This window comes from Musca domestica, unplaced genomic scaffold, assembly GCF_030504385.1.
Source record: "Musca domestica strain aabys unplaced genomic scaffold, Musca_domestica.polishedcontigs.V.1.1 8, whole genome shotgun sequence".
Taxonomy (NCBI): Eukaryota; Metazoa; Arthropoda; class Insecta; order Diptera; family Muscidae; genus Musca; species Musca domestica.
Window position 1 is genome coordinate 807,900 of NW_026712409.1, and position 17,219 is coordinate 825,118.

At 39.8% G+C, this 17,219-nt stretch overlaps 1 protein-coding gene across 1 annotated transcript; it reads right to left on the reverse strand.

The window, feature by feature from the left end:
• Positions 1 to 3,080: 3,080 nt before the first annotated feature.
• Positions 3,081 to 15,010, reverse strand: LOC101893466 (nose resistant to fluoxetine protein 6). The gene is made up of 7 exons (XM_005177922.4): positions 14,580 to 15,010; positions 5,724 to 6,135; positions 4,797 to 5,658; positions 4,607 to 4,726; positions 4,301 to 4,546; positions 3,684 to 4,230; positions 3,081 to 3,611 (listed from the first exon to the last, which is right to left on the reverse strand). The coding sequence occupies exons 2-7, from the start codon at positions 6,106 to 6,108 to the stop codon at positions 3,456 to 3,458; spliced, it is 2,316 nt and encodes a 771-aa protein (XP_005177979.1). The 5' UTR covers positions 6,109 to 6,135; positions 14,580 to 15,010; the 3' UTR covers positions 3,081 to 3,455.
• Positions 15,011 to 17,219: the final 2,209 nt, after the last annotated feature.

Here is a 17,219-nt window from a genome sequence, read left to right on the forward strand (position 1 = left end):
GGGTATTAAAATCTATATATATATATATATATATATATATATATATATATATATATATATATATATATATATATATATATATATATATATATATATATATATAAAGGATTCCTTTATTATTTTCCTTTTCCAACAGAGGGCCCCACATAATTTTTGAGAAAATGTATTAATTTCTCTAGAATTCCAATTGTTTTTTGTTACTTTGTCAATGTCATCACGTGTTACACATGAAGGTATGCCTAGCAATTGAAGCATATCAACTCAAAACCCTATACAGGGCATTAGCGATATCTTCTCAACAAGCCCACCCGAATCAAATTTCGATTTCATATTAACTGCCACATTATTAGAGAAAAAACTCTAGCCTAATATTTTTTTCTCTCCCCAACTAAATGTCGCAGTGGGAGATTCCATATTCTGGCCACTCTATGAAAGATCATCATTTCCCATCGAAGTGACAAGTGGCTGTCTGCTCGCTTTTGTTTGCTCTTTAAGACAAACTTCTTGGTGATGCAGTGATCAGTGCTCGCTAAAGTCAAATATGGAATTGATCCAAACTTGATTTCAGTTTTAACCAGGCGTATTTAAATTGGGTGTGTTGTTCAGCTCTTAAATAATTAAATAAGCGTTACTACAAAATGTCAAGATATAATTACATAAATGTGTGTGTATGTTGCAACTACACCAACAGAAATACGCAGTTCTAAATGCGAATCGAAGAAGTTTGTTTAAAATCACGGCTCAGTCTCATGATCACAGGGTTGTCGCTGTCGTGGTTTAATCTATTACAAAGTTGATCTAGATTTTTAGCGGATTTTTTTGCAGCGAACAGTAGCCATCGGCTCTTTGTCATACTTAATCTTTGCCATTCGTAACAGTGATTTGGCGTATTAATGCATCCACAAGTCGTGCGAAGAGGTCACACACATATTTATATGAACCTGATCGATCAGATTTTTTGTACAGAGACTTGTTGTAGATAAGAAGAAATGTAACCAGAATACATTTCATGATAGGTCTTTGTTTTGACATAACCTCCAAATATGACCCGATGTAAAGTATTTTGTTGGTATTAGCTATACTCTTCAATAGATTGGAGTTTTCAGTTCCAATGGGGTAACAGAGTGTATTTTAATGGGTCCCGACATATTTTCACTAGTTTTTTTCTAAAGTTTGTTATTTGGTGTTGTCTGCGGAATAAACCCTTCTTACAAAATCGCGTGGCAATAGGTCCCCATTTGCTTGCATGACTCACAACTGTCTTCTATATTGAGACCCTTAAATATATTTCCTTTGAATTTTTGAAGATAGGTTTATTGAACCTTTTGTATTCAGTCAAATTCGGCCCGGGCGGACTTCTGAAAAAAAAAAACTCGTTAGAAAATGTATCCATATTTGCAGATACATAATTTTGGATCGCTATTTTTTTTTTGTAATGATATTTGAAAGGTTTTTTTCTTGAAAATTCGGCTAACATGATAAAATACCTGAATAAAAGATGATAACAGAAACGTGTCACTGTAAAGGTAATTAGCTATCATAAGGGGTGATACCTATGGGAAACTCCAAATACCAACTTTGAAAACATTCCGTAAAAATGAGGCTGTATAGGGAGGTGTCATTATTTGGGCCCTATACAAAAACGTAAACCAGTGCATGCAATTTTTTGTCATAGTACCAACTCATTACTACCCCCTAATTCCAAAGTTGAAACAATTCCTCTGAAAACATCGAATATCAAAGGGGGAAGTTACATGAGGTCCTTGCGAACACCAGGACCTGCATAGAAAGTTTATTGTAAGGGAGACACTAAACAACGAATATGTAGATATGGGGTCTGTATCACAACTTGCTTCTATATGGACTCAATCCAGCCAAAAGAGTTGTTGTATAATTAAATTAATTTGGAATATTGGATTATTTCACAACCTCACTGTGCGGCCGGCTCTATTTACGTTAATTATTGTAGACGCCATTTACTTTAGAGTTTTCCCAATAAACCGCTGAAGTAGATTTAGAGCATACAAACCGACAGATGAAACGCATGATTCTTTGTGCAATTTGTATTACCTTTTCGTTGGATTCTGAAAATTCTTATTCAAACCCTGTCTGAGATTTTTCTTTCTCATATCTCAAGCTATCGGATCACCATAGGCAGAACTCTGAACCATATTGGGATACCATCAAGCAAAATTGGTCATATATATATTCATATATTTATCTGATCTGTTGCACAAAATTCCTGTCAATCACCTTTATGTGCCTCCCGAAGCATTAGTCTGTTTGTTACGCTTCACCAGCTTATTGTAAATTTCGCAAATATTGTTCTTCGTTTCCATTTAAAACCAGTTTTAACATCTTGCTTTCCATTGTACCTAGGCACAATGCCTCATATTCCCAATATTATTCTTTATACCCCAGGGTGGAATAAAAGTTGTTAACAATCGATAGAATCGATAGAATCGAACCATCCGCGCATAATCGGAGATGATAATGGAGCCATACTGGATTCTTGTAATAGAAGGCCAAAATTAACATTTCCCAGAGAAAAATGGAAGTAGTGCCGTACCTGTTAACATTTTTTGAGGACTTAAGTATAACGTCATATTTCTATATGTGTAAAAAAGTACTGCAAATTTCCGTAGTCGGCATCGCTAATCACAACAAAACAATAACAAGAAGGGGGTGCAGTGCGCAAATCGCAACAATCGAGTCATCAACATCGTATCAATGAACTCGTTTCGGCAAAGCCTTGATGGTCTGATGATTACGATACGCAATACAGCACTCTTCCGGTTTGACGACGGACAAACAGAAAGATGGGCGAAACTGATCCGCCCTTTAGATACCACATCTCGTACTATCAACCATGTACTACTTACGTGTATATGTGTGTGTGTCCACAAATACGGTTGAGGATGTAACGCCAAGCCAGAAATAGTTATGAGGGCACGTACTTACCATGTGATCTTGTGGTCGAAATCTGTCCTTGAGCCAAGGCCAGGAAATGCCTCACCAGTCATTTGCGAATGCCCAAATTGCTTCCTGAGTAAAAAAGTTGCACGCAGAGGCGGGCATCGGCGTGTTTTTTTATTGTATTAACGTTTATTTAAATTAGCGAGCGAATGCATCCACATACCTACGTACCTGCGGGTATGTGACGCGAATTCTAGTCCCTGATCAAGATTTGTATAACGGTTATGTACAGGTTTGGGCTACATACATACATCCATGTCGGGTACACTTATTAGATAATTAGTTTTCATTATTAATTATTGAATTAAATTAAGGTCCTGCAGTGGGACCGCCTAGACTACTAATGACTTAGCTGAATAACATAATTGGAGTCGTGTATAACGGAATGAGTGGGGGGGTGGAGGGAAGGGTTTGTATGAAAGATCACAATGCGTTGCAATGATTTGTAAAGGCCATCTGTTCGGACACACTGGATCCGATTAGGAGCTTTTCACTTTCGAGCAGCTGCGGACGGTGGGTGTGCTGCCGCCCTTGAGAAGTTGGCTAGACCAATTGCAGAAGGGAACCTCAAAGGTCACCGAGAACACAACGGAGACCACGTACACGATGACCGTGAAACCGGTACACAAAACGCACTGCGGATGAAAAGAACAGTTATTCGCAATTCCATCAACACCACTTCACCATTTCTGAGAAGTGCTACCTACCAGCATGAGGGGATCCGCATCCGTACTGCTGTTGGTGAAGGAGAAGAACAGAGCAATCACAAACGGGTTGAGCAAGTAGATGGCATACGATATTCTATTGAAGTGCTGGAACGCCTTCGCTTCCAAAAATCTCGACCAGACGGTGCTGCGACCTGTGGCACTGCCAATGATCATCCAACTGATGGCCAAGCTGAAGAGGATTCGCCCAACTACGAACAGGGTGATGGCCATGAGGGTCGAAATGTCCCGTTTGATGGTGGAATACATGCAGACGAAGAAGATGAAGATGGATAGATGCCAGCAAGTTTTCTCCTGAAGCTCGCTCAGGTCGGCGGGGCGCAAGTTGTACTCGACGAAGGCCCAGCCGGCAATAGCGCCAATAATGTAAGGCAGAATCCGCACAAAGGGGCTGATGTAGATGTCGGTGCCGGTGGCGAACATTGTGTCGAATGATAACTGGAACTTGGTACGCATTCCGATTCCGTACGACCACATAATGTTGCCAGCCAAGAACACGGCGGTTAGTGTCTTCACGACACGAGGATATCTACGGAAGTTAATGGGTGTAAGCATTGTTTCGGGGAGTCACTCCATTCAGGCGACGAACGAGTACTTACTTGGTGTACAGGAAGAGCAGTGCAGTGGCCAAAAGGAAGTACTGCATTTCACACGCCAGTGACCAGGTCCAATTCACGCACATGTCGCGGTGCTCAAAAAGGTTCTGAATGAAAAACAAGTTGCGCCACCAGTAGTTGGCACAGTTCTCGTCGAATTTGTCGTGTATGTCGTACACTGAGGTCTTGCCAATGTAGGCAAAGAGTAAGTCCACGACCGCCATCACCACCAGATACAGCGGGACTAGGCTGTGGAATGAGAAAAGCTATTCAATCCGCCACATGGCATCTGAAGTGGACACAACTTACCGTAAATAGCGATGAAATGACATTTTGAAGAATTGCTTGACATTCTGGCCCAGGCTGTTGTTGCGGATCATTTCGACTTTCTTGGCGTTCCTGAAGAAGTTATAGGTCTGCAAAAAGCCGCTGAAATTTGGAAATAAAGATAACAAAATCACTGCGAACTGGATGTTGTGATGAAAGGAGCATGGCATACCTTATGGTGAAGAACACATCGACCAACAACGCGGCAGAACTAATGTACTGGAAGAACGTCTTCTCCGCATAGGAGATCAGGAAGGCCTTGTTGTGAACCGTGAAATACATGAACCACAAGACGTGGAACACTAATATCCAGACGGCACAGACGGATCGCAGGCCATTGATGACGGGAATCTCAGTCGGTTTGGAGTCCCTCACGCTGAACATCTGCCGCAGATTCTCCTGCATGTCGAAGCACATGATGAAGTTGCGCACTTTCGGGAAACTCCACAGCGAAAGTAGAACGTCTTCATCGAGACCTGTTGCGGCCGTGGTCGTGGGACTATCTGCATCGTCGAGAGATTTCTCCTCGGCTGCAGTCTGGGACCGACTCCTGAGGTACGAAGCCATCAATACCATTGCCAAAATGAAAGCCACGAAGATACTGAGCAATTTGAAGCTTTGTCTTTCAAAGAAGTCCGGAGCCACTTTCAGGTCCTTCATGTAAACCACTTCGGGTTGTATGTCGTAAATGTCGTTCTCTATGAAAAGGCCCTCTCTAATGTAGTGAGACATTAGATTTTGAATCTCCGGCGTGTCGCAGGACGAGGGTAGGCACAGACCCACGTGGATAATTTGCTCGGACATCAACTTGATTTCGACTTGCCACGGAGAATGGTGCTTCAAGTACACCACCCTGTAGTCCATGTCGAAGGGAGCGATGTCGTTGATGATGCCCAGTTTCATGATGCGCGGATGATTGGCCGACAAAGTTATACCCACGGGTTTCCGAACGGCGCCACAGCCTTCCTTGCTGCCAAACCAGTAGTTATGGCCGAAGATAAACCCGGACGGCTTGTTTCCGGAGGCATCCAAAGCTGCTCGAGAAGACCAAATTGAACTTATTTACACACATTACCATATACATTCTGGCCATGCTTACCTTTGATAGCCCAGGGCTCCTTTCGTAGTATCCCTCTGCGGATGCTTTTCAAGTGTCGATGGCAACTGGGATTCACATTGCTTTCGTTGGCCACCTGAACCAAGCCGTATATTATGGACGATCTCTCCAAATGATCCTCGAGCCTGGGAGCTACCAAATCGTAATTCACAGCATCATCCTGGGAGCGAGCCTTCGCCATGGCATCGACCGCTCTTTCGAATGTGTCGTTTTTTATCGTCGCATACGGCTCCAATACCGAGCTATTTTGACCCAAAACTAAACTGACATTTTGTCGAGTGCTCAGCGAATGTGTGGGATAAGTCGTGAACAATACGACCACAACCGAGAACCACATGGACACCGCCAAAACTGTTCGGCTGCCCATCCTTCCTACGGCGTGTTTACAAATTCTCTGCAAATAAAACAAAAATATCATCGACATTGTTTGGAACGTAGGTTTCCCCCTTTTCTCCTCGAATAAATCCCAGCTGACAGGGACGTACACTTGGTCATGGATAACCGCCCTGTATAGTCCCTGCTTGCCGGACTCGGAATCTTCGCAATTTGTCACTGATGCACTTAGCATGAGCAAAGGGGGACCTCAGGTGAGATTTACCACATCCGTTTTGACATAATTTAGCATCAAACCCACATTCATTCTTGTTTCAGAGCTCTACGACTTACATGACGACTAGACAACCTCAAAAAAGTGACGGTATGGTCGTTATTGAATATTTCAACAACAAAAACTTATTTTTTTTTTCTGAGAAAAAATCCTGTTCCTCGGGATATATGCTCTACTATAGATCTCGTATCAAGTTCACAAAAGGTGACCCTTCTTTGTTTTCCTCCGCAAACTATCTCAAAGTTCTTCTAAAAAAACATACACATCCCTACGAATGTGTCCTGGAAGCTTTAAGGTCTATTTTAAAATATAAATTTTGAACTATGACCCCTGACCACTGCAGTCCATTCGTGTCTCGTTGTTGTGTAGAGCCCATCTGTGTTTGTCGACGAGGTCCATCAACAAGTTCAATATTTGTTTTCGTTTCGGTGACGAAAAAACCAATTTACATTTATGCAGATGTCTGAATGGCCATTAACCGCAAACAACTAAATCCATTCAATCCCACCTTCAGACCAATTCGAAAACACACCAAATGGAAATCGAACGCGATCTCATTTAGATTGACCTTGAATTTGCTGCAGAAAGACTTGAGCAGCCCCAGCCGCATCGTTTACAGACCACACACAAACACACTGCGCTGCGATGCGATGCGATGGGAAGTCGTTCGTTTGGTGAATTTGACTACCATTTGATTGGATCGGCAGACGTCATTTTCTGTGTAGCGCTGTCGGGCATCTAGCGCTGCTGCGAAAAGTCGTACGCCAGCGTCCGTGCTCCTCTTTGTTGTCTTCAATGAAAACCGGTTGGTCACCCTTTAGTCATACCAACACCAGGGAGCAGATCGTGCCACTATTACGCTATTTCGACATCGAAATGGAGCCGTCGACGATGATTGTTTGTTTCTTTAATTTAGGCGAGGTAGCCATGCACCTCTTGGACCCAATCGATTGGGTATTTTGTTGTGGAAACTTTTTGGTTAACACAACAGCAACATCAACAACAACAACAAGAACTGGTCCGGTTTCCATCTAAGCAACTATGCTTCTTTTGTGTGTTATTCGTGGGCACATCCAAAAGGGGGCAAGTTTGACCCAGTTAATAACTAAGATCGACCTAATTAGCATCTCGAACTCTTTACGAAGATCACAAATATGCCTTCGTATTATCGAAATTTAATGAAAACAGAATGGAATGATCGTGGAACAATTGCAACTGACGTTAACTCCGAAATGTCCATGTTTTGATGTTAGCATTTAAAATTACTGACACGGTCTAAAACAAGTGCTCTGTTCCAGAAAATGCAAGAATCTACCAGTTTTGAAATTTATTTTCGATGTCATAAAGTAAAATTTTTTGCATTTCTGGAACCGACCAATGATTTCCTAAATGTGATGTAAAATCGAAAATAGAGTGCCTCCAGTGCGCAGTATTTGTCTTTAATTCGTTCGCAAATAAAATAATGCAGGATTCGAAATGACTACTTCTCTGACATTTCTTTTTTGGCATATTTTACGTGAAAAAGTTAATTGTTCGGTAGTTGATCCCCCACCCCCAAAATTGTTTAGAAATGCGTACGTCCCTGAACAAACTTGTTTTAAATCGTACATACCATAAATTCATTTGGAGGGACCGGCCCGCCCCCTTTTTCGCCACAGCATATTAAGACTATATAATTAACCTATTATTATATTAAATATAGCCTATATGTTATGACGAAGGATGTAGACGTATTCCTCGATTCACTCCATTTTAGTACACCCATTCGACAGGCGCATAAGAGGATTTTTCCAGCTTAAGTCATTCGGTGGCTTTTAATATAAACGAACAATAGTATTTGGGGTTTTCTGGTCCAAACTCGGCAAACTTGTAAGGCTCATAAGTTCATGTTATGCGTTTGGGCATTAAGTTTTGTTTCTATGTTTTTATGCATTTTTTTAAATGTAATTCGTAAATTTCCACCCAGAAACCCGTTCGGCTGGTGGAAATAACAAAAAATTAACTTTTCCATGTAAATAGTACCAAAAACGTCATGTAGGTAACCATTTCGAAGAGGGCATCAGTGCCCAGCTTACATTCCAGATTCCATCTGATATTCGAATTATTTCATTTGCATTTGTATATGCCATATCCAGATATTCGCCGGAGATCGCATAAAGATATAAATATAATTTATGCTTCTTGATAAGCATAAAATCTCAAGTCGCATTGACGATGCCCGTCCGATGTGTGACAGTCTGTTGAAATCAAAATAGCAATAGTTTGCATTGTGTCTAGGTTGATTGAAATTAAAAAGTATATCGACCCAGGTTTACCTATAGCCGATATTAAATATTTCACTGATTTAAGCAACATTTGCCAACAAATGTATTTAACATTCGTTATTTGTAGTTAGTAATGGATTCTAACTCCTGTATCTCGATACTTTTATTAGTAGTTTTTTCTTATCCCATGGTACAGCCGAACTTAAAGTTTTCTTTTGAATAGTTTTCATTTTTAATTCGAGATATTTAGCATCTGTTATCTATTCTTTCATCTATTGACAGTGTGCGGTAACTCTTATGGTTTTCTTGGGTAAAGTACAATTAATGCTGAACACCCTTCCATACATTCGCATGCCCATTAGCATATAAAGTCCAATATGAGTACGCATGCATCTTCATATATCACATCTTGACCACAATTTGTTTCCGATTGCTTCATACCAAAGGACACATACATACATAGATAGATACAGACATTGGTTGACATGGTTTTTTTTTTTGGACTATCTTGTAAACGGTGTTCTTCAACATGGCCACAACAAAACTGCCAGCTATCAAACATTTGTCATTCTCAAATGCCGGTCAAGTTCGGCACTGCTTCTTTTTGTTGTTGTTGTTGTAAACTTTGTTTTTGTCTCACTTTTTCCGACACCACACTGCTCCAGACTTTTGGTGCAGTACTGGTTTTGAAAGCCAAAACGAGGCTGCTGCTGACAAAGCAAGTCGTTAATGAAAACCCGTAATTATTTTGACTTGACCACTAACAAATTATTGCATAATTCCCAAAAAATAAAAACAAAAACAAAATAAAACTTGAGATGATGCTGGCGACGACGATTAAATAAATGCGATTGATTGACTGGTGAACAAAAAGAAGTGATGGGAGACTTGTAAAACAGAGAGGCAAGTTACGGCTTCTCCACACAGACGCCAACTGGCCCGCCCTCTCGTGAGATCGCTGCGATAGTGTTGATCTCCCTGCCATGAAAACAAATTTTTCGCGGGGTGGTGTGGTGGTTCCGATTGATTTGGTCAACATTCGATTTATCTACTTTTGTGAGTGTTGTTGTGTTTTTGTTGTGTTGTCGAATCAACAAATCCCAAATTGAAGATAGCGAATTGGGACTCTTGGAAACTCTCAATTCCAATTTTACTAGCAACTTTCAAGATTTGTTGCGGACCACTTCAAACATACACCTAACAAACGAAAAGGTATCATTTAAGGACCTCTCCGTGGTCAGGCATTCGACGAATGCATGACGAATGATTGTTCTTTTTCGTATGTCTTGGGGCTCGAATTCGAATAGAAAGCATATCGTCGCACATTTAATGCACTTAGAATTTTCGTGGGCAAGACTTGATTTAGACTGGCAGTTGGTTAAAGAATGTAAACATATTCATACATACATATTTATACATAGAAATTAAAGGGGGGTCTTCAAGAATATCACAAACAAAAGGAGTCAAAACTCGCAGAACCCTCTAGGACACCGACAAGAACTGTTAAAACTTACTCTTCCGTCTAAAAGCCTCAAAAATATTTCTTGAAGTCCATTCCTTTGAGCGTCTGGGAAACTCTCCCCTTACAAAATAAGAAATTCTTTGGTCATTGTGGATATGTTTTCGGAACTTCAGGTTTGATGCCGGCAATCAAATCAAAATTGTATTCTAATTGTTTCCTCTCATTGCGGCCTCGTTAAAACTCTTCCCTAAACCAGCCAACTACAGCTAAAGACAAAAAAAAAAACCTTCAAAAAAACTCTGAAATATTTTTGTTTATTAACATTTAACTGAAATTACGCGAAGATTGGTAATAAAAGAACAAATAAACACAGTTTTGGTAGGGTTTCAAGGCCAGAAGTAGCTGTCGTTTTCACAACAACAAAAAAACTTGACTCAATTCGCAAACAAGAAAGCACGTCATAGTGCGAGCTACAGTCGTTGGCCGGGAAATGGTTTGGCTTCGGTGCACGTCGTCTCTTCTACCGGCCGTCGACAGCATCGCGGAAACACCCTAATGTAACCCCAAGCAAACGATTGACATCACATTCAAAATAGCCAGATAAATTTTGGAATTGTTTTGTGCGAGACCTAATTGACATTGAAAATCAATTACTCGATACCTTTGTGTCTATTAATGCTAGGCGTATGAATGCTAGGCGTACTGACACACACACACACACACATACATACCGCAAATAAATACATACATCCATAAGTTAACCTATCTACATAACTCCGCAATGCTCAGGGTTATAATTGTTTAACAATTTGACAAGCATTTGGACACGACTTTCATTCGTTCTACCGCAATTAATTTTAAGTGCTGGCGATGCCGGTACTTTGATGAAACGAAACAATGGTCGTCCTCTAAATGTTTTATATTTTTGTTGTTTCTTTCATTCTATAGAATCGCTCAGGTCCATATATCATTCAAATGTATACACATATAGGTATGTTGAGTCTAAAGAAAAGTTTTCGGGCAGAACAAAATGAATTGTCGTAATGTCCTATCCAAATAAGTTCAAAGTTTCCGCAGAGAACTATAGAGCATTTAATTCCGGACTCCCCGACAACCTATTCAATAACAACATTTCCCTTTCCTAGTTGACGCTTCTAAATTTGTGGCAAAGCATTTGGCCAACTACGGATAATCTACTTCGAAAAAAGGATTCGAAATTCTGTTATGTAGCTGTTGTTTAGTTTCTTACAAATTGAAAGAGAAAGAAGCTTTTCAGGCCATTAAGCTTGTGTTTTGTTATTTCCAAATGACGACTAACAAATGCAGCAAATAGTTTTGTTAATCTGAAAGATTTTTTCAAAAGATTTACCAAATGTTACGAAAAGTTCTAGGATAGAGCTATAAACTTGAAATTTGTTATGAGAACAAAGGTTGGTTTTGTGATAAAGAGTTTGTTTTTGAAATGTGTACTGCAAGTGCACGAAAAGTACTAAATAGTACTTTATTTAGTACAATTTGGTACTGGGTGAGTAGATAGTGCATGGAATCCGAAATTTGGTATTAGGGTTGATGTTACTGTGTACCCTGGATATAAGGAGGTGGTTTTGGAAATGTGTACCATAATTGTACGATAAGTATTGAGTGGTATTCTGCATGGTATTGGGTGAAGGAAGAGATATAATTCTCAGATTTGATATTTAGATTACTGATGGTATCTGTGTTTGATAATTGCCGGTGATTTGGAAATGAGTTCTATTTTTATACAAAATTACGAAATTGCACTACATTAGGTTAGGTATTGGGTGCAGGGATAGAGCTGGAATCTTGGATTGAGATATGGGTATAGTACTAAATTTGGTATTTGGGTGAGGGAATAGAGCTGAAATTCTGAAATTTTATATTGCGGTATCTTTTGTATCCTGTGCCTGGTGGTGGCTATGTGAAATGATTTTACTTATATCCTTCTCGGCAAACTGTTTCGGGTCAAACGTTTGCAATATATCGAAAAGATCGACCCAACTTTACATAATCCTAATTTAAAGTTTCGAAAAGTTTGTTTTTCAATCTCAGGCCTCAATTTTGGAATGTTGATTGTTTGTTTTAGAGATTGTCGGATAATATATAAGGTTCGTAATCGAAATGACAGATAGAAAAACAGTTTTAGCTTCCATTAATGACACAACAACTAATTTTGCTCAAAAATCCCAGAGACATAGTTAAACGAAGACAAGTGTCAAAATTTGTCCAAATGGACATAATTGTCAACAGACTCATATCCAGTTTCGAAGAAACAAATCCTAACATTAAGTAGTTTCCAAATACATTACATTTCTGGTTTATCCGTGGAAAATCTTCCTTGCTGACGGGGGATGGGCGGACTTTTGAATCTTTTTCCACAATTTTCGATAAAATTCCCTTCCAAGGCTGGGGGCGAAGCTAGTTCCACGTTGGCGTAGTACGATTTCGACACCGCTCTGCTGAGCATCCATCAATCCGCACCGTAAATACTGAAATTATCTCCCGGTTTTCCCCCATTCCAATCGATGTCGTTATTTGTATCTAAATGTTTATTTGCCTTTTTCATTTCCATGCGACTGCCAAATCATATACCTACATACATACGTCTCTATGTACGTGCGTGTGTATAGGTATGTACCAATGTATATCTATGGGTATTTTACTTCAAACATTCAGACATGTTTTCGAAATTGATGGGAACATTTGAATGAGAAATTACACTAATCACTTGCGGTCATCAATTTTCGCACTCTTTCTTCTTTTTCTTCTTCTTGTTTTCTTCGTGCGGTTTGTTTTGATTTATGTGGAAATGACACTTTAACTATGGCAGATTTGCGAGCGATATTCAAATGTGTCTATTTTACGAGCTTGCATCACAATAATGGAGCCAAGCTGAATTGAGCTGATCTTGGTGCTGCGGTAGCTGACGATAATGTTGCTGATGCTGCTGCTGCTGAATGCGAAACCCAATTTTGCATTGGTCGGAATACCATCTGCCGACTACATCGATCACAAATTTCTATACGCGTCGTCGGGTGTTGGTACGAGTAGCTGTGTACATGTGTGTGTGTGTGTGTCTGATGAAGACCTTGACATTTTTCACGAATTTGGAATTAATCGCGTCTCCCCTCTGGCTGGCCCATATTGGTGCTCAACCAACTGATTCGAATCATTTATCAAACTCTCGAATGCAATTCCAATATGAACCACATGTTACCCTTTCACATACCCATACACGCACACACGAGCGTATTAATGAATGTAGAAATAACAGGGTATTACTTGGTAACCAACATTTGGACCTCAGAAAAGACGTGTCCCTTTTGAAGGCATGAGTTCGTTTGAGTTCCTCTAAATTTCTATAGGGTCGCCACCTCACTACAAAGATGGTTTCGAATATCTTTGGAAGTTCATAATCCGAGAGATAAATTAATGTTCGAAACTTTTATGTTGGGAATTGAAACCTGGTTTTTGGAGACAAAAGAGAATAGGACTATGTAAGGTAGGGCGATAAAAGTTGGTGGGGAATACATTTTTGAGCTTTGGGATAGAAGAAAATTATATTCATATTTGAAAGATGATTATGACGATTTTGTCTCAAATTATACAATTGTGGAAAACGTTACAAAACAGCTTGCTGCATTTGTCAAAGACAAAAGCTGATATTTTACAAAATTTTCGACAGCGACACTGAGGACTAAGGACTGAGTAGAAGAAAAAGTAAAAAACAGTGTGACGATTTCAGGCCTGGATTCTACTTCTATGAAAGTAAAAACTTAAAATATAACAAGAATTGAGACCATCGAAACTTTATTTGCTAACTGTAAAACACAGAGGCAAATCGAGTTAGTTGGGTACACAGACAGGATTGACCTAGACTACATGTGTAGCCTTAAGTAAGCCTTTGTTCAAATCTAATTCAATTTTCAAAAACACACCATTTTCAAAAGTCGTCACTCTGGTATTTTTTATAAAATCGGGAATCGGACATAGGATTATAAATTTTGTCATAAACTTCGGAAGAGTTAATGATTTTGTTTTGCCCCGTTTTGTTCGAAAATATGCGCCAGCTGTCGCAGGTTATACATATGCATGTATGTGTATACATACATAAGAGTATTGGCATTTTTAGCTTTTTTTTCAAGATAAAATAACTATGTTTATTTACTGCTTTAAGTCACAATCCAAAACACTTCAGAGACCTCTTTTGGCGCTCCGACCCTCTTCACCGAATCGACCCAGAAGCCCCCATGCATTTAAGATGGAGTTGGTAATTGTTTCCATTTGTTAAAAAAAAACACCACCTTCACTTTCGAATATTGAAATTATTTGAAATGTTAAAAACATTCAAGGACACTTTTACTTCAACTGGTCCGTGTTGAGTTTGATTTTGTTTATGTTTCTTTCGCCTCTTTTCAGCGATTTTGTTTTTGGGTGCTAGTTTATCAACTTTCATAATCCTCCGCTTTCTTTAGTTTTGTACACACCTTCTGCGTGTTGTGGTACTGCTGCGGGTACTCTATTCGGGTCTATTTGCCTGTTGGCTGGACGAGAGTGGCGACCGCAGTAACGACTCCGACAACTTCACTCGACGATGACCGTTTTCTGAAGGGATTGTTGACGCTTTGTTGGGACTCGTTTGTTGTTGCTGTTGTTGGTTTCGGTGTCCGACAATCAACATGAATATTTAAAAAGTTTTGTTTTGAAAATACATTCGTTTCTCGCGTAGCATGCGCCTGCGCATTTATTTCGTTTCGTTTACAACTTCGATACCGGCGATCAACTGTTTTAACCTCGCGACACGACGTCTCTCAAGCAAATGTGCTTCACTGCACACAAGTGTAAAGTTTTTAACAAATCCATCTTCGGTCCATGGTCTGACATCGACCAGACCGAGCTCTGCTCACAGCGGCACTGCCGCGCTGTGCTGAGCTGAGCTTGACAATGAAAGGGAACGAATGGTGAAATGAGTTAAGCGGTCTTCGCTCTCCGTGGAGATTGAAATTGTGTCTGCAGCAGTCGTTCCGAATTGTGCGCATCTGCTAGATGAGCCGTAAATTGAGGCTGGCCCTTGGCTGGTTCAACTTTTGGCCTGCTGGCGAGCGAGCGAGCGTGTTTAATGTTTCGGATGCGAAAAGAAGACTTGCACAAACCACGAACTACCGTCCGATGCAATAAAAAATTGCAAACAACTCTGCTTTACGTTCCAAATTAAAACTTTTCACAAGCTGGGAACGTGACTTGTACATTGGCAATATTCGACGGAGGCAGTGCGTTTTGTGCACGCAAATATTGTATTGGAGCCTTATTAATCCATTTGGGGGTGTGAGGGACAGAACCGCACCATATACGTCAAGTGGTAAAACGTTTACATCATACATGCGTATGTACATATATATGGGGCCGAGTTTCGAATTTTGAGTGTTTGAAAGTTCCTGGGCGACGGAGTATATCAGGTAGCAGAAAACATCAGAGAGGTTCTCAAGACTGTTCGAAAAGGGTTTAAAATCATTTATCGGCCGGGCCAGGGTTCTGCATACTAACAATGTTGCCACATTGTGGTACAGTGTATTATGTCTTTGTGCATTTGTTTGTAACAGGCAGTAGGAACCGAAATAGAATATACGTCCATGCATGGTACAATGAAGAGAAGGTAGGTCAACTTTGAAAAAATTGCAAGTATAGAGGTCTACCTGTTTGGCTTGTAATGTCAGAAATAGTATCAAAACAATAATAAAATCAAACAACTTGTAGCATTTATTTTGAATAAATAATTGAAAACCGCGAAAACTGAATGAAAGGTCGACACTTCTTTTCAAAACCAGGTTCTATATATCTCTAATGGATTATTTCGCTACAAAAACTCTACAATTTGTCGATGCATACGATGAAATAAACATTTTGAAAACATCCGAATTTGAATTTTTTCTGAACAATTTTTTTGTTATTGAAAAGAAAACACATACATAAACAAATAAAGATGATATATTAAGCCAAGAAAATTTAAATCATATGGTATCATAGCCCTACCTTGATATCATTGTACCATGCGTCCATGTATTTTTGTGAACTAAATACAGTTCACATTTATTTGACTATGGAAGAACCCTATTGGAATTGGATATAGTCGGTCAAATATAGAGGAAGCTCCATACACAGGGTGAGATAAAATAACTGCAACAAAGCCAAATACCATAATTTTTACTTTTTTTAACATTTTTTTGAATGAAAACAAAAAAGGCCGGAAATAGCATAAAATTTTAGAATAAGTTTAGATTTGTTCGAGTTGGTTACATTTGCCACGAATTATGGCCTTCAAACGGCCAATGAAACCGTCACACGCTGTCCGAATGTTACTCTGTGGTATTTTGGCCCATTCCCGGCAAAGCCCTTGCTTGAGATGTCCGACACTTTGGTATTTTTTAGTGCCAACCTTGCTTTCCAAAATACTCCAGACACAATAGTCCAACGAATTGGTATCCGTAGATTTTGGTGGCAATTGTGCACTGAAAATGAAGCGAGGAACCTCATTTTGTAACCATTCTTGGGTGGCGCGTGCTGAGTCCTGTTGGAATGTCCGATCATTTTGTTTGTTTACAAACTGCTGGTCAACAAATGTTTTCTCATCGGTGAAAACCAAATTCGGCAGTTCACCACTTTCGGTCAAGCGAAGCAAACTTTAGCTTTTTTGAGTCTATTCTCTTTCTGTTGCGGTGTAAGTTCTTGCACTTTTTTGAATTTCAATGGCTTTATCCCGATTTTTCAATATTTGCCGAATGGAATAGTGCGATATGTTCAGCTCACGAGCCATTTTTCGGCCACTGAAACGCGGGTTTCGATCAAGTCGCCGTCCACTTCCTTGACGTTGGGCTACGCCACCAGTATCACGGTAACGAGCGATGGTACGAGACACAAAAGATTTATTCACATTTAAATGGTGGAGTGCTCTAACGACAGCCACCTGTGGTTTTCCAGCCAAATATAAAGAAATCACACGATCACGCTTCCATCTCGAATAACTTTTTTCTGGAAAATTCTCACCAAAATGCTTTTGTACGCTGGTAAATAATATAATGAGCTGTCACTGGAATAATTTTAACAGCTGTCGGACGAGTGGCCTAGAAGTG